Consider the following 23,051-nt stretch of genomic DNA (forward strand, 5'->3'; position numbering starts at 1 on the left):
CTCGAAAAACTCGTTAGTCCGGATACTCGTAAGTCAAGGCCCCACTGTACTCTGGTGCTTGTTATACTATTTTTTGCACTTTTTGTTCTTTTGGGTGGTTGCGGATGTTTCGTTTTGTTTTGTTTTCAGTTTATGAAGCAGTCAACTAACCCTCTTTCCACCTCCCTATGCTCAACCAAAGTTCACCACAGAAGAAAGAAAGGCACACAAACAGGAAAGAGCACAGAGGAAACAGCACATGAGCAGAAACCACAAAGCTGGTCGAAAATACACAGACACCTGCTTTAAACAGAAATCATGCTTGCAAAAACATAACTGGAATTAATGAAAGGTCACACTTCACACAGCTATTTGACCACACAAGCAGCTAGTCAAGAAGTTATGCAGATATAGGCTCAACACCAACTCTGCCAGTTATCTGCTATGTGAACTTCAGTAAATTTCTAAACAGCTCTAGGCCTGAGTTTCCTTACATTAAGTGGGGCTTACAATACCTACCTCAAAAATCATGGTAAAGACTAACTTGGATACCTATTCTAAAGTGCTCATTAGAGTGTGTGGTTTATGGTTATTTGCCCAATGAATTCTAGTTATGGTTTGTGTGTCAGAACTGGGATTAGAACTCCACCAGTGGGCATAATATTTCAGCAAAGCAAACAGCAATAGCCAAGCTGATGCACCGAAACAAATAATTACCCAACAATAAAGCAAGCCATGTTGCTGACTAAAATGTATGGCTAAAAGCGATGTAAGAGAAAAGATGAACTACAGAATAGGAGAGATCCCATTTACGTATAACAGCCCCAAAGAAGCAGTTTTATAAATCTAGCAAAATGCAAACTGTCCTCAAACAGAACAGTTTACCAAACTGAATGGTAATTAACCAGTGATCAAAGAATCAAGTCCTCAGACTCCCACACTTCAAGTTTTAGAAGATAAGGTTTTATAAGTTGCTAAGATGGGGAGAACATTTTTGAAACATACTTGGGAGAAAAACATATTTTTAGGCTCCAAGGCAAAAAGAAAAAAAAAATTCTCCCAAGGGTCCTTATTATGAAGATGCAATGTACATTGATGGATTAAAAATTTGTAATTCTCAAATTCAAAAGTGATGTAAAAGAAAAGTTAATAAAAAATATTACAAGACAAATAAATGTAAGAAATCAGAATGGATCACTTCATTAAAAAAAGTAACTTTAATGAATTCCCCAAAAGATCCATCCCAACTTTCACTGACCAAATTATCCCTATATTATATATATTTTTATATATATATAATTTTAAAATATAGAAAAGTAAAGGTTGACAACCCAATTTGTGACCTTAAGATGGTTTTGATGTCTTAAACCAGGCAAAAAATAAAGTTCAAAAAACTAAAGTTTCTCAAAGTCATAAAACTAAAGTTTCTAAACTAATGTTTCTAAAGTTGGTGTATATGAAATTGAAACAAAATTTCTAAATATATTATTTATGTAACATATCCACAATAGCTGTCTGATGTGAATGAATTAAAATTATACCTTTTTTGGGGTCAGATCAGCACAAAATTTTTGTGTGCCGAAGAATATCAGTAATTAGTGTGTCACGAGATAAAGAAGGTTGAAAATCACTGCTTTAGATAGTATTTATGAAGCAAATGAACTCTTTTTGGTTTAAAATGGGAGTTGGGGATGGATATAGGGAGGAAGGAATAAATGAAAATGTCTATAATTTTAAAACTGTTGAAGCAAAATGATGTGTACATGGGGCTCATCATTCTCTTTTCATTACTTCAATATAGTTTTTAAATATCTATAGTAAAAAAATCAAAAGAAGCATATACATTTAAAACTTAATTAGGTCTTAAAGCCAACACAAGCTGGTGAAAAAAAATTTCACAACAGAAAGAGATAACCAAGCCTTTCTACTCTATTGTTATTCAGTATATTACTAGAATGTTCCTTTCCTTCCCTTCGTATCTTCCTCTTGCCGTCCTTTCTTCCTTCCTGACTTCCTCCTCGCTGTGACTTAGTTCTCTCCCTCTGTACACACAGCTTCCTAAAAGTCAAAAATACTTGCACATTGGTACCTCACAACATATTCATATATATTTTTTAAACAACAAAGCACATTCAAGCACTTTTTAAATTTTTTTTAGTTTTACCCTAAACACACACAAAAATATTTTTAAATATTATATCAACTACCTCATCCATTTAAAACATGTCTTTTATATATATTTTATTACACATATAAAATTGGAGGTGAGTAATCGAAAGTTTTTCTCAACAGTTTGATGACCACCATTTTGGACACTAGGCTGTCACTGAAAGTTTTTAAGGAGGGCACTGTGTGAAAAGTCCTATATAAGAAAAATAATTGGGCAGCACTACCTAGGGACAGAAAAGTTGGGGAGAAAGACTATGGTGAGAGACAGTCATTTCCGAATTCCACAAGGCATTCATGCAGAAGGGAGATGGACCGGAGGACCAAGCAGGCAGGGGATGGGAGAATTCAATAAAGGGACTTGGCGAGGAAGGTGTTGGGAAGGATGAAAAGGGGGCTGGGGGGAGTGTCAGATACCCTGCCCTGGGGAAAGGAAGATGAGATTGACCCCTATTCCGGTACAGACGCTGCTCAGACCCAGGGAGACGGAGAGCCTAGATTGGGCCGGAAGGCCTGGGCGGCCCGCGAGGCCGAGGGGCACGTGGGGGCCATCCTGGTGGATGTGACAGCTGAACCCAGACGAGTGAGCTGTCTTAGGGAGAGAGGGGAGACAGGCCAAAAAGCGTAACCCAAACCTTGGGGCACACCTTGAGGCAATAAAGAACAAGCGGGGACACAGAAAGAGCTGCTGGGAGGTAAGCCACGCTTGTTCAAAGTGGCCCCAAGAGCGGGCGGTCCGTGGCTCGGCCCCGAGAGGCCCCCAGGAAGGAGCGCGGGGAGACAACACATCATCGGTAACCGCGAATGGGACCACTCTAGTCGATGGTGCGGACGCGCATCAGGTATCAGACGCGGGACAAGGAGGGGAATGGAAACGGCCCAGGTGCGCGGCGCGGTGGGGGTTCTGGGAGCGCGCCTGGGGACAGAGGTAGCAGAGAGGTAAAGACTCAAATTCGTGGGAGGGGAGGCTCTCCTTCCTTCCCAAACCTGCCTACACATTCTCTAGGCCGTGGCGGGTCCCAAAGCACCGTATTCTAAGGGAGCAGGGAGTTTAAGGGTAGTCTTCCCCAGGCAATATCGCGCTAGCCACATCGAGGAAAAGTCTGCAGGCGCAGGAGGAAGAGCTCTTCGCAGGGAAGTGAGGGGCTGGAGGCAAAGGCTGTGGGGTGCGAGGTGCCCCGGGGGCGCAACCGTGGTGGACAGCAGCCCCGACAGTCCCCCCAGCCCGGGACCCGGGACCCCGGACCCGGGAGCCGCCCATTCCCTAGCGGCGCACTCACCGATCCGAGTGCGTATAGTGGCACCGGCCCAGCAGGTTGAGCTTGCAGAGGTGCAGGTTTCCGCAGTCCGTCGGGCAGAACTTGCGACGGCAGACCCGAGCTGCGGTGGTGGCCACCACGAACCGGGTGACCCCGGCCCTGCCGCCGGTCTCCAGCACCACGAAGCGGCTGGGCCCCGCCGCCTCCAGCACCTCGAGGAGCTGCGCTTCGGAGAGCGCGATCTCGTCGAGCAGCGCGTCCAGGGCCATGCGGCCCCCGTGGGCGCACAGGATTTTGGTGATGAAGCTGCACACCTCCGGGTCCGCCATGGCGCTGCTCTGCGCTGGACTGGCCGCGGCGCGCGACTCGGCTCGGGGAGGAATCGAAACTTACGGAGCCCGGGGGCGGGCGCGGGCGGCGCTCGGGCGGGGCGCGCGCTCTCCCGCCGCTGTTAGCGGAGCCCAGCGGTTTCGGTTTCCCACTCGGCTCCGGGTCCAGAGGGCAGGTCCCACTGACCCCGACCGCTGTGTTCAGGTTTAAAATCAACCGCGACGGCAACCGAGTGGGAAGGCGACCAACTGCGCAGGGGGGTCTGCGGCTCCCGCTGGGTTCTAGGTTGGCGAGGGCTCGGTTCCCGGTCCGCGCAGGGCGAGACTTCTTCCGAAAGAAGTAGAACCACAGTGATCTGCAGGCGCCGGGGCGCTGTTTATAAGCCCGCCGGGGCGGCGCGTGCGGCGGGTGGGGAGCCCCCTGGAGGCTTCCTGTCTCCACCCCACCCTTCCAGGAAAAGAACACACCTCGCAAGCGCCAAGTCGGGGCTGGGAGCCCAGCCTCCGGTGGTAGTCACCCTTCTCGGCCACTCCGAGGGGAATGTTATTATCTCCTGTGTTTGGGGAAGAAACTTGAGCCATCAAGCTGGAGCCCGGATGCTACCCGAGGTTCCCCAAATACGACCCACAGGCCCCAGCTCGCGGACCGCCTGGCCGGGACCGATGTGCACTTTCTCCCCCCACCACCACGCGCTCCTAGAAAAACGGCAACGATGCCTCTGCCTCTCTTTTTGCCATCTCTGAGCTTTTGAAAGGATCTCTTTCTGACCGTCCTTGGCCTGCCTGGAGTCGCTGACCGCGGCGCCCCGGGCATCGGCTCATTCCCCACAGCAAGCGGTCACAGGGGCCTGTTTAGACGCATTCCCGGGATCTCAGAAAGGTTTCTCTCTTTGGGCATTGGGACACAAGACCTTTTCCCCTGTGGGGACGCACTTGGACCTCCAGAGTTGGTGTAAAGATTATTGGAAACATTTGACCTACAAAAGATGATACGAAATTGTATCTGGAATTCTCTCGATCTGGAATTCTCTCGATCTGACTAAAGCAGAGGCTCCTGAAAATACAGCTACCATTAACTCTTCGAAAGGAGTTGACTGCTGATTTAGTTGCCTGGCGGAGACAGACTGCCCGTTCTATTAGCATCAAAAAGCCCAGTAGAACCTGCTATGCTCTCCCACTGAAGCCCTAAACTCCCCTCCCCCCTTTTGTTAAATTGAGAGACATAACCTTCTGGCTACTCCAGGACTTTTCAATCACTGGGCGCTCCCACCCCTACCCATGTGTAAATAAATCTTGTCTTTTCTCCTGTTCACCTATTGTCAGTTCATCTGCAGGCCCCCAAGCACTGGACCCAAGTTGGGAGAGGAGAAAAGTGTGTGTGCCCCCCTTCCCCCAACACTCCAAGTGAAATAAATGGGTCTCAGATCAGATCAGAAATAAACCTCTTTTTAGAATGTTAGAATTCAGTTGTCAAATTGGAAATTCTACAAAATGATCACTGTGAATTCTCCTCAGTTTAGGAATTTGTAGTACATGAACTATGTCTCTCAGGAATAGAGGACTTTGGTATGAACACCAGCCAAACATGGGGCCCACCCAGGATCATTTGACTTTTTGTTCCCTCTGGCTATTCTATAGTTGCCTTTGATCCACTTGGCCTTAACTGTGGTCTGACAGGTTCCCAGGAAAGGGCTTTTAACCAATTCAATTCAACATAGTATAGTATATTGTATGTAGGTAGCCCTTACATTAGTCACTCGGGAAGTTTAAGAAATAGTCCCTGCTCTGAAGGAGCTGAAAGGGCGAGGGCTACGCCCTTCATCTTGCCCCGAATCCTCCATTTTGGGCAGCAGCCATGTGTTCAGCAAGGAGCTTCTTCCCGGAAGCCCAAACCTCTGTTAGCAACACCTAGGATTTCTTTAAACTAACCAATGATAATCAAGGGAAGTGCGCGCCATAGATACGACCACATCCTGTGTAACAAGACACCGACTTGCGCCTTGCCAATTGTCAGGGCCCACAGTCCTCTCTCCTCCCCTTACTCCAACCCCCCCTATAAAACCCCTCTACCCACAAAGCTCGGGCTCTCTCTCGTCTCGCCGCTGCGTCGGTAAGGAGGCTGGGGGAGCCAAGCCCGGGCTTGAATAAAGACTCTTATGCTTTTGCATCGGACACGGCTGGCTCCCTGGTGTGGTTTCTTGGGGATCCTGAAATCTGGGTATAACAGAGCTTGTGTTTGGGAAGACATGAAAAAAACACGCCTGTGTTTTAACTGCAGTTTCACCATCTCCCAGGAATAGAATCTTAATTGACCAGTCTAGAATGTGGAAAAGTCTGTTATGTGGGCCTTCCCGCAACGCCCAGGAAGAAGAGGCAGTCTCCTTGATAAAACCTTTGCCCTTTCCTCCCTCGCAAAATGGTGATGTCTTGGCCTGAAAGTAATCATTTCATCTGCTAATAACTCACCTGCCACACCCTTCTGCCTATAAAAAACCTTCCATTTTGTAAATAACCCCTTGGAGGCCCTTCTAGTTGCTAGATAGGATCCTGCCAGATTCATGAATTGCTTAATAGAGCCAATTAGATATTCAATTTTACTTAGTTGAATTTTGTTTATTATCAGGTTAAATGCCGTAATTAGTATATAAGACACTTGAGAAGGGAGAGTACAGTCTGTCTAGAGAGGTTGGGAATAAAGATATAAAATCCCCCTCAATTTGAAGCCATGAAAAATGATTTGATTGTGGGAAGGGGAAAGGCAGCCATTTGGGGAAATTTTGAAATGTGTGCTGTCACAGGTTGGGTTCTCCAGTAAGCAGATAGATACGGAGTTAGGAGTGTAACACCAGGAAAAGTTCAGGGAAGACGCTGGATTGTTTCGTGGGAGCTGTCAGACTGGCTTGCAAATCTCCTAAGTCCTCCAACCTGGCTGGGAGCAAGAGCCCAACCTTGGGCCACTGCCTTGCTTGGTCATGGGGGAGGAGTCACTGGAGAAGTACTCTAGTCCAGACACTGAAGCAGATCCTGAAGGAGCTTAAGCTGGAGGCTGTCACCTAAAACACACTCCTTGATTTGGGCAACAGTTCCTAGCTTAAGGGGGATCTGAGTGACATATTGTGCCTGCTATAGTCCACCTTTGCACCACCAGTATCTATTTCTCCATCTGTATTCAGGGAATATCTCTCTGGCTCTGATGGGCAGCTCTTCCTGAAGGGAAACTTAGCAGAGGAAAGCTAATGGAATTTACTATAGCCCCTGTCAGAGAAATTGGTTGCAAGGCCATGACAGGGCCTCATGATATACCTCCACCACTATCACTTCGATTCCCCTCACCCTCAGCTATCACCTCAGCAGCTCTCAGTAGCTTACCTGGCCCCCAAAATTAGCCCCCCCAAATCCTCATTTCTAAGTGGTCTAAGCACCTTCTCAGACTAGGGTTGCTGCTCTTGTCTATTCATAGTCACAGTTGGGCAAAAGAGTATCAACTGACACCCAAATAGGTCACTGGAGCTCACACTGTCCCCACTAATAATGGCCCTACCTCCTCCAGGTCAATTATATCTGATAAGGTGGCAATTCCTTGTCTTACCTGTTAGTCTCTGAACATTAGGAGGCCAAAGTGCCTGGTTGCAGCCATGACGTGTAACCCAATTGAATCTTTGCTCTTACCCCAAGCAAGAATGTACCCTTTTTGGGGATCAAAACCTCTAACTCCTCAAAGCCCAGAAATGTGGTGATAGGGAAGCCCACTGGATCACTGGAATGATGCTAGCTGGGGCCATTCATGCCTCCGCCCCTTGTTTCCAGACCCATGTGCTTCTTCTGTTGGGGACACAGCACCATATTAAATTGTCTGATTAAAGGCATATATTATGATGGCCTGGAGGAATGTCATCATTGCACTGTATTACCTCCATGCTGGAGCTTCAGCTGCAACTTTAACTGGCCATTCCAATACTTACCTATCCAATAGCTTCTGGGTGGTGAGGTGTGTGATAGGAACAGTAGATCTCAAGTTCCTGAGCCCACTCTCCTACATTCTGTGCCATAGAGAAAGTCCTCTGGTCAGATGCCATGTTATATGGGATTCCTTGCTTGTGGACCAGGTGATCTTCAAGCCCCCAGAGAGTGGTGCTAGTGAGGCCACGCGGGCAAGAAAGGCAACCCCATATCTGGAATCAGCGTCTATTCCTATGAGAGTAAACTGCTGGCCCTACCAGGGAAAAAAGGGCCCAATATGGTCAAATGGTCACCAAGTAGCCTATTGGCCTCCTTAAGGAATATAAAAGTTTAGCATGGGTCTTTATTACTAGCAGGTTGGCCATTCAGAGGTGGCCATAGCTATATTCATTTGTGTCAATGACAGTCCATGCTGTTAGGTTTTTGCATCACCTCCATCTCTGCCACCATGTCCTCTTTGTTTAAGTCCCATCTTGCAGCAGTTGGGGGAGAGGGGGCTCTGACACAGACTAGCTGTATTAACTGGCCAAATTATTTTGTCAAACCTGCCACATCTTTTGTAAGAGATACTTGCTACAGGCCTTAACATGCAATACAAACAACTTCCCACTTTGTGTCCACTCTTGTAGTCCTCTATCCCAGACCTTCTTGTCTCTGGTTTTATACTCTTTTTTTTTCCAGGACCCCCATCTACAGCCAGGCCACTCATCCCTGACCATAGGTCACAAATGTTCTAACTTTGGGCTATTCTCCATCTATACAAAGTGGGTGACCAGGTGCACTTCCCAAAGCTCCTCTCCTTGGGGAGGTTTTCCCTCCCCAATGTTTCCCATGCCCTTCCCTGCAGGAGTGAGACTGTAATATCGCCACCATCCATTTTTGGCGTGTGCCCACATAGTGAGATGACCTATCCACAACTTGAGTTTGGTCTTTCTGTCCTTGTTTAGGTGTTTATGTGGGACCTCCTCATACATCCATAGGATATAAGTTGGAGGAGGGGTGCCAGTGCAACTGTAATGAGTGCCGTGGAGATCTGGCCTACTTATCATTCAGCTCATGAGTCCTGATGTACCAGTTTCCTCTTCTGATGGCTTTGATGCTGGGCCTGCCTGGCTTTACGACTGCATGTGCCCAGTAGGACCTAGCTGTGATGGCCAGTTCTGAACCCACAGTCAATCATTATCTCTCCCAGTGCCCAGCAGCAAGCTAGGAGCTGTGTTTCAAAAGGAGTGTAATTCTTCACTGCAGTTGGCATAATAACCTTGTTCAGTAATCCCAGGGGATGGCATTGTGATTCTCCTGCTGGAACTTGACATAAATGTCGAACTACATCATTTCCCATCTGACACCTCCAATACTCTAGGCCAGTGAGGGCGAACCTTTTGAGCTCGGCGTGTCAGCATTTTGAAAAACCCTAACTTAACTCTGATGCCGTGTCACATATAGAAATTTTTTGATATTTGCAACCATAGTAAAACAAAGACTTATATTTTTGATATTTATTTTATATATTTAAATGCCATTTAACAAAGAAAAATCAACCAAAAAAATGAGTTCGCGTGTCACCTCTGACACGCGTGTCATAGGTTTGCCATCACTGCTCTAGGCTCTGCCTGATTGTATAGTCCAAGCAGAAGGGCTGCTGGAATCACAGCCTGGACCTGCTGCTGAGCTCTTTCCTTCTCTGAGCCCCACTCAAAGCTGGCAGCCTTCCGTGTCACACAGAACCTGGGCAACAGTAGTATTCTTAGGTGTAGAATGTGTTTCCTCAAGAACCCAAAGATTCCTAACAGACTCTGCTTCCTTCTCTCTAGCAAGGGATCTGAGATGCAGCAATTGGTCTTTCACTTCGGAGAAAATGTGCCAGAACGCTGCTAGCCACCAGGCCTGTAACATCTTTAGTGAAGCAGCAGGTCACAGAAACTTCATAGAGCTTACCTCCCACCCTCTGGAGCACATGTGTTATTTCACGCAGCTAGTGTGTGCTCCACCTCTTTCTCGTCCTGCCTGAGCAGCATGGCATCGTCAATGTAATGGATCGAGGTGATGTGATGTGGGATGTCCAAATGCTCTGGTTCTCTTCGGACTGTATTAGGACAGAAGACTGAACAGTGAACACAAAACTGTGGCATCCATTCCGTGGGAATATGAACTATTTCTGATCTTCTTTCCTGATTGGGGTAGAAAAGAATGCATTTGCCAAATGAATGGCTGCAGTCATGAACCTGAGGCTGCATAACTCCACTCTAGCCAAGCCACCACATCAGGCACAGCAGGTGTAAAGGGGTTCCACTTCCTTAAAGTAGTCTGCAGTCTTTCTCTAGGATCCATCCAATTCAGCGGTTCTCAACCTGTGGGTCGCGACCCCTTTGGTGGTCGAACGACCCTTTTACAGGGGTCGCCTAAGACCATCTTGCATATCAGATATTTACATTACGATTCACAACAGTAGCAACATTACAGTTATGAAGTAGCAACAAAAATAATTTTATGGTTGGGTCACAACAGGAGGAACTGTATTTAAAGGGCCAGAAGGTTGAGAACCACTGATCCAATTGCTTCTGGGTCAACACTGGCCAGTTAAATAGAGATATGTTAGGAACAACATTTCTTCATCTTTTTTATACTTAAGAATGGCATTAGCAGTTGCCCTCCTCCCCAACCCAGGATGCCATGATATTTTGTGGCTACTATATTGGCCTGGGGGCAGGGGGCCTGGTGCAGTTTCAGATGCTCCCACTTGGCCTTCCCTACTGTGATAGCTTTTACTCTGCAGATGAGAGCGATCACAGTCGGGAAGGATCACAAGGATGCAATATGAGGGTTAGCCCAACTTCCCAATCCCAACTGTACATTTGGGGATTAGGGGGAATTGTGTAAAGTTTCCCCCACGTCCCGTGTGGTTCAGGGTTCAGGATCTGGAAGAGGGCCGAATGCAAATGAAAGAGACAAGACAAGAGATAATTTGGAAATATTGGGGGGCCAGGCGGGCAAGTCCAACTCAAGGGGAAGGACTTCCACTGGTGCTCAGGCCTCACCAACCTTTTATTGGTTTGGGATACACCCATAGCCCTTAGGCAGGCAATTTCCAGTAACAGGCAGACTAGCCCATCAGCAAGGATTTACATAATAATAAATGGGGAAGTTGCTTCAGCTACCATTGTCTGGACTAACAGTGGGTGCACAGCCCTGACCATTGCCAGAGCTCAAGGGTCGCCAGCCTTCCGGGATCCCTGTCCACACCTCTCTGCTAGTGAAGACAATGGATGACTTCCCGCAGGGAATGATAACCAGTGGGTCCAGGGAGGCTGGACCCTAGGACTCCAGTTGCTCGTACTCTAACCCTGGGCATGAAGAGGCTTCAGGTCTCAGGGTACTTGCTGACCTCTGACCTTGTGCCCAACAGTCATCAAAACGTCCCAGTGTTCTATCATCCAAGTGAATATTCTAGATCTCTGTGGAGAAGGATCGGAGAAACTATTATAGTTCATTCTTGCCATAGTATTATGGGTCCTTCTCCCTGGGAACCTGGCCACCTTTCAGTCACTGGGTTCTGCTTCTGAACACTGATTCAGGCATGGAAACCAGGCAGGGAATTGTGACCTTTCATTGGGTGGCCATCTTCCTCATTCTCCTGATTACTCATTCTCATTCTTTTCAGATTATACATGTCAAGCGGTACTTTTTTCCTCCTAGGAAAACTCAGTTCTAATCACAATTTCTGGAGCTCTCTTCTGGTCAGATTCCCTGGCTGCCCCTCTGACTCTGATGTTATGAACCCCTGGCTTCTGCAGTTAAGGGCCATGCCTGGTGTCTATTGCATCAGCATCCTATCAGCCCATGGCTATCAGTGAGCCGAGTTCCAAGACAGCCCCTCCTTCCCTCAGTTATGTCCTATGGCATTTATTAGCACTTTGATCCGAGAGATCCACAGTTCACTATAGTGGAGGGATTCTGGAATTCCAGGGGGTTTCTTAGACCAGGGGTCCTCAAACTACGGCCCACGGGACACATGCGGCCCCCCGAAAACATTTATCCGGCCCTCCGGGTGTTTTTGCCGCTGCTGCCTGTTGCTTAGCAGCGGACTCGCCCCGGGCGGCAGTTTGAATGTATGGAATGTGCACCGCACTCTCTGACTCCCCTCCTCCTCTCAGTCTCAGGTGTGATCAGATGAGTCATGAGCTTGCCTGTGCAGAGCCTGCTGCTGCCTGAGGACAAAGGTAAGAACAAGTTAGGATTTATTTTTTTTTGAAGTTAGGAGGTCTATTTTTTTTTTATTTTGCAGTTAGTAGGGCCTTTTTTTGAAGTTAGGAGAGCCTTTTTCCAGAATGAAACATCTGAAATCTCCAACCAGATCTAGACTAACTGATGCACACTTGCATCACTTGTTACGACTAGCAGTGACAAATGTGGAACCGGACATTGACCGTCTCATTACCCAAAAGCAGGCCCATAGTTCCCATTGAAATACTAGTAAGTTTGTTGATTTAACTTTACTTGTTCTTCATTTTAAATATTGTATTTGTTCCCGTTTTGTTTTTTTACTTCAAAATAAGATATGTGCAGTGTGCATAGGAATTTGTTCATAGTTTTTTTTTTAAACTATAGTCCGGCCCTCCAACGGTCTGAGGGACAGTGGACTGGCCCCCTGTTTAAAAAGTTTGAGGACCCCTGTCTTAGACTGTAAGCTGAAGGGCCTCAGCTTGTCATACAGGATGAGGTTTGCCCAAACAATAGGCCCAAAGCTGCATCAGCAAAGATGCTAAGGACCCTTTTCCTCTGGCTGGGGCCTGTGGGTGAGATACTGATATACACAGTGGAAAGAATCGTCAGGTATTTCCTTCTCATCAGGAAAACTGTACTATTACATGATTTGCTCTGTGGTATAGGCATCAGGGAGCAAAGCAGGAACTGAGGCCTCCAGCCTCTCCAACGGAGGATCTTGCATTTGGACATCACTTGTGGGACTCTCGGCGATGACAGAGTCCCGTGCCAAATTGCAAGGGCCTGCGGGCTGAGGTGGAAGGAGCTATGGGAACCTGAAACTACAGGGAGTGGGGAGGGGGAGAAAAAGGACTGGTTGCTGTTGTGTGTGAGGTGGGCACATTCTTGGCTGGAAGAATCTGATTTGGTTGCCTTAGTAATAGCTGCTGCTGCTGCTGCTATTGCTTCCTCGATCTGACTGGTTGGTTCCTGAACCAAGTTGGGACCAGCTGGATTCTGTGGTATCAAGTTCATGCTGGAATCATGCTGCAGTCCATCCCCAGCAGGTCCAGGGGTCCCCAAAGGTATGGACGGAGTCGGTGAAGAAAGAATGACACAGAGACAGCGTTCAGTTGGTCAGCAGCCTAGCCAGGATTCTAGCCAGGAACTCCAGCCAAGTTCTGGCCAGGTTCTTCAGGTTCTCCAGCCAGGTTCTATCCAGGTTCTCCAGGCAAGTTCTGGAGCCAGGTTCTGTCTAGGATCTTTTGCCATGTTCTCTCGCCAGGTTGTCTCTAGGTTCTGTCTCTAGGTTCTTCAGCCAGGTTTTCTGGCTAGGTTCTGTGTCCTGTTGTCTTGTTACATCTGTATTTATACCAGTTGATTCCAATCCTATCAATCTCTATTCCAAAGGTTAGGGAGTTTCTTATTCCAGGGAGTAAAGATTATGTAGCTTAAGCGTGATTGTTCTTAGTTAAAGTGATTAACTACCCACCTGGCACTTAGTTAAGGGGTTTTATTCCCTCCCTAACTTCAGGGAAAAATTCCTACCCAGGGAAACAACCTTTCTCGGAGAGGTGACCTTGGTTAAAACACATAGCGCCAAGAAGGGGAGCAAACATATTAAGAACAGTATGCCATATACGCCAGGTCCCTTGAAACATATGCTGTGCAGATGTTTCTTCCCTGCAGTGACTGTGTCAAGCAGCAAGGATGGACTGGCTCCCAGCAGAATCATCCATACGGTTCAAAAGTCTGGCTGGGGACTCTCTGGGGCTTCTCTGGGGCCATTCTGTTCATCACAAGTATTGACATCTGTGGTGGAAGGCTGTGGTCAACTTTGTCTTGCTGTAGCTGTGTTCACTCGTGTAGACAAAAGAGCAGGTCTGGGGAGCCCTGGGGCTCCTCTGCTCACAAGGGCATCAGAGGGCTGCCTTGGTAGGTCTGTCTTGAATGCCCTGAGAGTGCCCCTTTTCAAGCCCACTGGAGGCTGGAGGAGGCTTCCGAAAATGCGGTTTCTGTAGTGTGAACTTCTGAATGAAGCTGGTGCCCCGTTGCCACTGCGTTCCTGACACCCTTGATGAATGTGACTCCTCTGAGCCATCCTGGGGAGCCTAATCCTCGGGGGGTCTTCTGGCCCTAACGTCATATACCTATTCCAGCATTTCCACTTTTCTGAGTCTTTTAATCCTTCCTCCTATGATCTGCTCCAGAAATTTAAGCATTTCAACCTCACTCTTCACAGGCCATCAGTTTTCCAGGCTTCTAGAAGCTACCTGGCAGTAATTTTGCACCATCCCCCTGATTCTTGCCAGGATGCTAAAGCTTGTATCCTGTCAGAGTGCTCCTATGTCAATAAATTCTCCTGTGTACAGTCTTAGATTCCAGTTTCCTTGCTAGAGCAGTTTTTTTCAGAATGTTAAGGTTGGAAATCAAAATGGATCACTCATTTTATGTTTCATATATTTATTGGTTTCAGAGAGGAAGAGAGAGGGAGAGAGAGGTAGAAACATCAATGATGAGGGAGAATCACTGATGGGCTGCCTCCTGCACGCCCATCATTGATGTTTCTATCTCCCTCTCCCTTCCTTTCTGAAATCAATAAAAATATATATTTTTAGAAGATTGACAAGGAGGCAGAGGAGAGAAGAGAAAAGGAGAGGGACTATTCAGGTAGCTAGAGGGAGATTTGTTTGTTTGCTTGCTTGTGTATTACTGTTTTAATGGAAGACCTGGGCATATGTGAACATTTCAGAGAGGTGCACAGCTTGGGGAAGTGCAAAGCTGTCGTTTCTAGGGCACATCCGTGTGGTATCAGGCCATGCGAGTCTGTTGAACAAGCACCAATCAAAAAGGGAAGCAAAACTTACACGGCAGCGATGAGTCAGCTATGCCAAGTCATAGAAATTAGAAGTACATAAACACCAGAGGGTTGAGTCAGATGTAATGTCCAAAGTCCATGTCTCCGGGAGATAGTGGAGTCACTGGAGATGTTAGTCAGCCAGGCAGAGCAGAGCAGACATAGGGAGCCGACGAGGGGTTTCCCCTAGATTGAACCTGCCTAGCGGCTAGGGTCCTTCAGAAGAACTGAACTGGGAAAGGAGGAAGCTGTAGGTGTCGTGGAGGGGTTAACTTTATAGTGAGAAGGGTTGTTTCCCTCTTTGAGGATAAATGTATAGGCTTTGCTTCCATGGTGTTAAAATGAGGAACTTCAGGCTGCAAACCTTTTCCTGACACTTGTCTGACAGCAGAGGCAACAAGCAAGTAGTTGTCTCGAGGTGGGGCTGACTTTGTGATGAGAAAGCCTGATACCATCCTCAGCTAACCAACCCCCAACGCTTCTCCCGCACTGAGTAAGACTGGTCTGTACAACCAATAGGATATTGCAGACACAACAGTGTGAGTTCCAAGACTAACTCATAAAAAACATTGTGACTTTCACCTTGTTCACTCTCTCCTCACTGGCTCTGGGGAAGCCGGTGGTTACGTTGTGTGGACATTTCCCCGATGGAGACCCAGTGGCAGGGAACAAAGACCTCCTGCCAACAACCAACACTAATTTGCCTGGCATATGGGTGAGCCAAACGTCAGGTGACTACAGCCCCAGCTTGACTTCAACCCCAGGAGCAACTCTGAGCCAGAACCACCCAGCTGAGCTGCTCAGCAGAAACAATGGGAGGCCCTGGCCAGCGTTGCTCGGTGGTCAGAACGTTGGCCTACGCACTGCAGGGTCATGGCTTCAGTTCCCGGTCAAGGACATGTGGGAGGCAACCAATTGATGTTTCTCTCCTCCCCACCCCCCTCCCACCCCCACCCCCTTGCCTCCCTTCTTTCCACTCTCTCAAAAAAATCAGTGGAAAAAATATTCTCAAGTGAGGATTAACAAAAGAAAAAATTTTTAACTATGGGAGATAAAAATGTTATTGCTTTAATCTATGAAGTTTTGTGGTAAATTGTTATGCAGCAATGGATAATTAATACAATGTGCCCAAACACACAAAGTACCCAAACACAAAGTAACATGGACTGTTTAGGAAACTGGCTAAGTAACCAGGTCCAGAGGAGGACTGGAAGAATGCCATTGAGCGGTTCTCAACCTGTGGGTCGCGACCCTTTCACAGGGGTCGCCTAAGACCATCGGAAAACACATATACGATTGCATATTGTTTTTGTGATTAATCACTATGCTTTAATTATGTTCAATTTGTAACAGTGAAATTGGGGGTCACCACAACATGAGGAACTGTATTAAGGGTCGCAGCATTAGGAAGGTTGAGAACCACTGGATCATTAAGGGAAGAGAGCAGATGAGAGGGAGTAGGAATTACAACAGGTTACCAGGTTGTGTGTGGCTGGAGAGTGAATACAGGGAATGTGAGATCTCTGAGACCAGTGAATGGAAGGTTAAGGCAAAGAGAGGGCCAGCAGCAGGCTGCATCTGGGTAGGGCTTCTTCCCATGGCTTGGGCTTCTTCCTTGAGCACTACTCCACCTGGGATAGAATAGGATTGAGCCTGGGCCCTGAACCAAGGCACTGGATCAGATGCTGACAAGATCACCTGAGCATTTACTATGTTGAATGTCCTCAAAAGGAGTCAGGAGCTTTGGCTAGAAATAAGTGGCAAAGTTTTATTTAAAGGTCTTAGAGTTTGCAAACTTGGAATACAGTTAGGCAAAGGAGAAAGAAAAGCTGAGGGTTCTTATATTTTAAAAGTACCTTCTTGAGAAGACTCAGTCCTGCATTCTTAGCCTCTGGGTTGGTCCAAGATGGTAATCTTCAGAGGAATGGTGGTCTGGACAATGGAACAATTCCTTCTTGAGGTCACTCAGATATTCATCTGAGGGTCAGGTGTGTGTCTAGGCATTGATGCACAATGATCTGACGTGCATCCAGGCATTAACGAAGGGCTGGACAGTTCAGAAGTTTAAGTTCCTAGAATCAGTTAAAATAAGAATAGAATAGTTTTCTCATGCCTCAGCCTACTTAATTTTAATAATTTAGCAGCTTGACCAGAATGACTCCATTTTATTTCTTTACTCTATTCCAGGGGTGGGCAAACTTTTTGACTCGAGGGCCACAGTGGGTTCTTAAACTGGACCGGAGGGCCGGAACAAAAGCATGGATGGAGTGTTTGTGTGAACTAATATAAATTCAAAGTAAACATCATTACATAAAAGGGTACGGTCTTTTTTTTTTTTTAGTTTTATTCATTTCAAACGGGCCAGATCTGGCCCGCGGGCCGTAGTTTGCCCACGGCTGCTCTATTCCTTAACTATATGTTAAATGCTTAATAATGTGAAGACTTAAATAAAATGTGGCATATCCATACAATGGGATATTGTTCAGCCATAAAAATAAATGAGGTATTGGTACATGCTACAACATGGATGAGCCTTGAAAACATTATGCTAAGTGAAAGAAGCCAAACATATATTGTCACATATATGATATCACTTATATGTAATATCCAGAATAGGCAAATCCATAGAGACAGAAAATAGATTAATGGTTGCCAGGGGCTTTCGGGAATGGGGAGTTACCACTAATGAGTATAAGTTTCTTTGGGGAATGATGAGCTGTTTTAAAATTATAAAATGGTGATGGACAATCTTGTGAATATTCTAAAAGCACTACAGTGTACACTTTAAAATTGTAAATTTTATGGCATGCAAATTATACCTCATTAAAATTTTAACTGAAGCATATACAGCATTGACAATGTGCTCAGCACTATTCTAAATGCTTTCTGTATATAATTCATTTAACTTTAAAAAATATTTTTATTAATTTTTAGAGGGAGAGAAAAGGAGAGGGAGAAAGAAAAACATCAGTGAGAGCAGAACATCAATTGGCTACCTCATGCACAGATTGAGCCTGCAACCCAGGCTTGTGGCCTGGGACAAAGCCTAACCAAGCCACATCAGCCAGGGCTAATTTATTTAACTTTAAAAAAAAAGGTTTATTGATTTTTACAGAGAGAGGGAGGGAGAACAGAGAAACATAGATATGAAATCCATCACCATTTGTTGAAGAGACTGTCTTTACTCCATTGTATGCTCTTGCCTCCTTTGTCAAATATTAATTGACCGTAATAGTGTGGGTCAATTTCTGGGGTCTCTGTTCTGATACATTGGTCTATATGCCTGTTCTTCTGCCAGTACCAGGCCGTTTTGCTTATAATGGCTTTATAGTATAGTTTGTGATCCCTCCTATTTTGTTCTTCTTTCTCAAGATTGCTGCAGCTATTCAGGGTCTTTTATGGTTCCATATAAATTTTTAGAGTATTTGTTCTAGCTCTGTGACATATGCCATTGTTTGTTTGTTTTTTAAACAAGATTTTTTATTTATTTTTATTTTTTAAAATATATTTTATTGATTTTTTACGGAGAGGAAGGGAGAGGGATAGAGAGTTAAAAACATCGATGAGAGAGAAACATCGATCAGCTGCCTCCTGCACACCCCCTACTGGAGATGTGCCCGCAACCAAGGTACATGCCCTTGACTGGAATCCAACCTGGGAACTTTCAGTCTGCAGGCTGACACTCTATCCACTGAGCCAAACCGGTCAGGGCGCCATTGGTATTTTAATAGAGATTGTGTTGAATCTGTAGATTGCTTTGGGTAGTACAGACATTTTAATGATTAATTCTTCCAATCCACGAACATGGCGTACACTTCCATTTGTTTATACTAGTATCTTCCTCTATTTCTTTTTTCAGTGTTCTGTAGTTTTCTAGGTACAGATCTTTAACCTCCTTGGTTAAGCTTATTTCTAGGTATCTTATTTTTTTGTTGTTGCAGTAGTAAATGGGATTGATTTTTTAATTTCTCTTTCTGAGAGTTCATTATTGGTGTATAAAAATGCCATCAATTTGTGGGTTTTGGTTTTGTATCCTGCTACCTTGCCAAATACATTTATTAAGTCTACTAGTTTCTTGGTGGAGTCTTTAGGGTTTTTTATGTACAATATCATGTCATCTGTGAATAATGAGAGTTTTACTTCCTCCTTTCCAATTTGGATGCATTTTATCTCTTTTTGCTGTCTAATTGCTATGGCTAGGACTTCCAGTACTATCCTATATAATAAAGAGGCAATATGCAAATTGACCATCACTCCAAACACAAAGATGGCCACTCCCATGTGGACACAAGATGGCCAGCAGGGGAGGGCAGTTGCAGGGGACAAGGCCTGCAGGGGAGGGCAGTTGCGGGGGCCAGGCCTGCAGGGGAGGACAGTTGGGGGGGACCAGGCCTGCAGAGGAGAGCAGTTGGGAGGGACCAGGCCTGCATGGGAGGGAAGTTGGGGGTGACCAGGCCTGCAGGGGAGGGCAGTTGAGGGGGACCAGACCAGCAGGGGAGGGCAGTTGGGGGCGACCAGGCAAGCAGGGGAGGGCACTTAGGGGCAACCAGGCGACCAGGCCAGCAGGGGAGGACAGTTAGGGGCGACCAGGCCTGCAGTGGAGGGTATTGGGGGTGACCAGGCTGCAGGGGAGGGCAGTTGGGGGCAACCAGGCTGGCAGGGGAGGGCAGTGAGGGGTGACCAGGCTGGCAGGGAGGTTACATAACCTCTTCGAGTTTTTGTTTTCTGAGGTAAGAAAACCCATCTCACTGATATGCTTAAGACTCATCTGACATCATTTACAAGCAAGAGGCAGTATAATAGTATAATGGTTAAGTGTGCAGCCTCTGGAGGTAGACTGCCTGGGTTCAGTTCTTGGCTCTATCACTTATTTTAGCTGTGTGACTGGGGCAAGTCACTTAACCTCTCTGGGCCTTGATTTTCTCACCTGATAATAATAACAAAAGTACCTACCTCCTAGGTTCATTGGTTATGAAAGTGCACAGGAAGAAAAATTCTTCTCTACCCAAATTCTTCTGGCTGATATAATAATCAAATTGACATGAGACAAATAACCAGGAGAACATAAACAAATTTATTACATTTGTAGATATGGAGGTTCCATAAGAAACTGGGACCTGAGGACAAAACAGTCAGTTAAAGCTCATATGCTGTCTTGAACTATGTAGAAAGGAGGGTTGTGGTTTGGGACTTCAAAGCAGAGGAAATTGCCCTGGCCAAGTAACTCATTTGGTTAGAGCTTTGTCCGGATGCACCAGGGTTCCAGTTCAGTTTCTGGTCTGTCGGGGCACATACAGGAAGCAACTAGTGTGTGAATGGATGAATGGAACAACAAATTGATCTCTATTTCTCTCTCTCTCTATCTTTCTTCTCCCCCCCCCCCCCTTTCTCTATCTGTAATCAATTAAAAAAATTTAAATAACAAATAAAGGGGGAGGAGAACAATTCCCATGAACATGGAAAAGCAAATGTTTGGTAGACAAATGTTTGTTGGGCCATCTTCAACAATGGACACAAGAGGGGACTTTGATCAGACTTGTTTTGCAAGTTCTTCCCTGTCTGTTACACTTAGTTTATATTAAACTGTACTTATCTGTAATGGTATCTCCCTTCCTAGAGCAGGTCCTCTATCTCAGTTCTTTTAGGCAGTTAGGGGGAAAGTCAAAGCTTCTTCCTGAGTCTTTTGTTTCTTAAAAATAACCAGTTTACAGACCACCTGGTGGTGGTCATCTTTATCAGGCAAATCTTTGCTATTCAGGTAGTTTTTGCCTGGGAGAAGACATCTGGTCTAGTGTGTCATTTAATGCCTCTGTTTCCTTGTTAATTTTTTGTCTGCAAGATCTATCCAGTGATATCAGTGGGATGTTCAAGTCCCCTACTATGACTGTATTGCTGTCAATCTCTCCCTTAAAGTCCATCAAGAGTTTTTTTTATGTACTTGGGTGCTCATATATTGGGTACATAAATGTTTATAATAGTTATATTTTCTTGTTGAATCATTCCCTTTAGTATTATGAAGTGGCCTTCTTTGTCTCTTGTTGTCTTTGTTTTGAAGTCTCCTTTGTCTGATATGAGTATTGCTACCCCAGCTTTTTCTTCTTTCCATTTGCATGGAATATATGTTTCCACCTCTTCACTCTCAGTCTATGTGTGTCTTTTGTTCTGAGGTAGGTCTCTTGTAAACTGTGTATATATATATATATATATATATATATATATATATATATATATATCATGTTTTCTTATCTATTCAGTCAACTGATGTCTTTTGACTGGAACATTTAATCCAGTCACACTTAAGGTTATTATTGATAGGTATTTACATATTGCCATTTTTCTTTTACTTCTTTAAAAATATTTTTTTATTGATTTCAGAGAGGAAGGTAGAGGGAGAGAGAAACAGAAAAATCAATGAGAGAGAATCATTGACTGGCTGCTTCCTGCACAGCCCAAACTGGGATGGAGCCTGCAACCCGAGCATGTGCCCTGACTGGGAGTTGAACTGTGACCTCCTGGTTCAGAGGTGGAACTTAAACTCTGAACCACACTGGCAGGGTGCCATTTTTATTTTTATTTTTTTATTTAAATTCTTTATTGTTGAAAGTATTACATATGTCTCCTTTTTCCCCCATTGACCTCTCTCCGCCCACTCCCGCTCCTCTGAACAAGCCCTCACCCCCCTACTGTCTGTGTCCATTGGCTATGCTTATATGCATGCATATAAGTCCTTTCGTTAATCTCTTACTCCCCCTTATCCCACTCTTCCCTGCCTTCCCTGTGAGGCATATTTATTTTCTTTATGCCTATGGTCCTTTCTCTCAACTTTTTTTTTCCTTCTTTGAGTGGTCCCTTTAACATTTCTTCATTGCTGGTTTGGTGGCAATGTCCTCCTTTAACCGTTTTTTGTCTTGAAAGCTTTTTATTTCACCTTCAATTTTAAATGATAGCCTCTCTAATTACAGTAGTCTTGGATTTAGGCCCTTGCTTTTCATTACTTCTAGTACTCCACGCCATTCTTTTCTGACCTGAAGTGTTTCTATTGAGAAGTCAGCTGACATTCTAATGGGAACTCCTTTGTAGGTAATTTCCTGTCTCTCTTTTGCTGCCTTTAAGATTATTTATTGTCTTTAACATTTGCCATTTTAATTATGATGTGTCTAGGTGTGGGTCTGTTTGGGTTCATCTTGATTGGGACTCTCTGTGCCTCCTGAACTTGTGTGACATTTTCCTTCACCAGGTTGGGCAAGTTTTCTGTCATTATTTCTTTTTTTTTTTTCTTGTGTGTCTCTGTGTGTGCGTCATTATTTCTTTAAACAGGTTCTCTGTTGTTTGCTCACCCTCTTACCCTTCTGATATTATTATAATGCAGATGTTGTTATGTTTCATGATGTCCCAGAGCTCCCTTAAGCTACCTTCCTGCTTTTCAATTCTTTTTTCTATCTGCTGCTCTAATTGGGTACTTATTTCTACCTTGTCATCCAAATCGCTGATTTGGTCCTCTGCTTCATCTAATCTACTTTTAATCCCTTCCAGTGTGTTCTTGATGTCAGATATAACATTCTTCATTTTTGTCTGGTTCTTGTTCATGGCCTCTATTTCCTTTTTCATGCTGTTGCAATTTGCACTAAGTTCCTTAAGCATCTTTATAACCATTGCTTTGAACTCTATGTCTGATAGGTTGCTTACCTCCATCTCATTTAGTTCTTTTTCTAGAGATTCCTTCTTTTCTCTCATTTTGGGGTTGTTTCTTTGTCTTCCCATTTTAGTTGTCTCTTTGTATTTCCTTCTATGTATTAGATCAGGGGTCCTCAAACTTTTTAAATAGGGGGCTAGTTCACTGTTCCTCAGACCATTAGAGGGCCGGACTATAGTTTAAAAAAAAGCTATGAACAAATTCCTATGCACACTGCACATATCTTATTTCGAAGTAAAAAAACAAAACGGGAACAAATACAATATTTGTATTTGCATGTGGCCCACGGGCCGTAGTTTGAGGACCCCTGTATTAGATAGTACTGCTATGCCTCCCAGTCTTTATGGGATGGCCTTATGTAGAAAGTGTCTTAAGAGGTCCAGTGATGTAGTCTCTTTGTTCACCTTAGCTGGATCTCTAGGAATGCCTCTTGTGTGCATTGTTTGGGCTCTCCTTGATGTCCTGCTTGTGGGAGGGATCTCCCCTCTGACTTGCTGCCAGTGAAGTTCAACCGCAATGTCGTTGTGCCAGCTGTTATACAGGTGCTTTGAGTCCACTATTTGTGGGGCTCACTGGATTTTGCTCTGATGTTGGTGAATCTGGTC

General features: G+C 45.3%; 1 protein-coding gene across 1 annotated transcript in view; it reads right to left on the minus strand.

Annotated features, from left to right (window-relative positions):
* The window catches only part of ZC3HAV1 (zinc finger CCCH-type containing, antiviral 1), a 55,073-nt gene extending 51,004 nt beyond the window's left edge, over positions 1-4,069 (minus strand). Inside the window, exon 1 of the mRNA XM_070423999.1 lies at positions 3,426-4,069. Within this exon, the coding sequence (XP_070280100.1) occupies positions 3,426-3,733 (308 nt within the window). The 5' untranslated portion in view covers positions 3,734-4,069. The remainder of the gene's footprint in view (positions 1-3,425) is intronic.
* Positions 4,070-23,051: the final 18,982 nt, after the last annotated feature.

The sequence above is a fragment of the Myotis yumanensis genome, unplaced genomic scaffold (assembly GCF_028538775.1).
Source record: "Myotis yumanensis isolate MYYU_CA2020_CCGP unplaced genomic scaffold, mMyoYum1.0.hap1 SCAF_9, whole genome shotgun sequence".
Lineage (NCBI taxonomy): Eukaryota > Metazoa > Chordata > Mammalia > Chiroptera > Vespertilionidae > Myotis > Myotis yumanensis.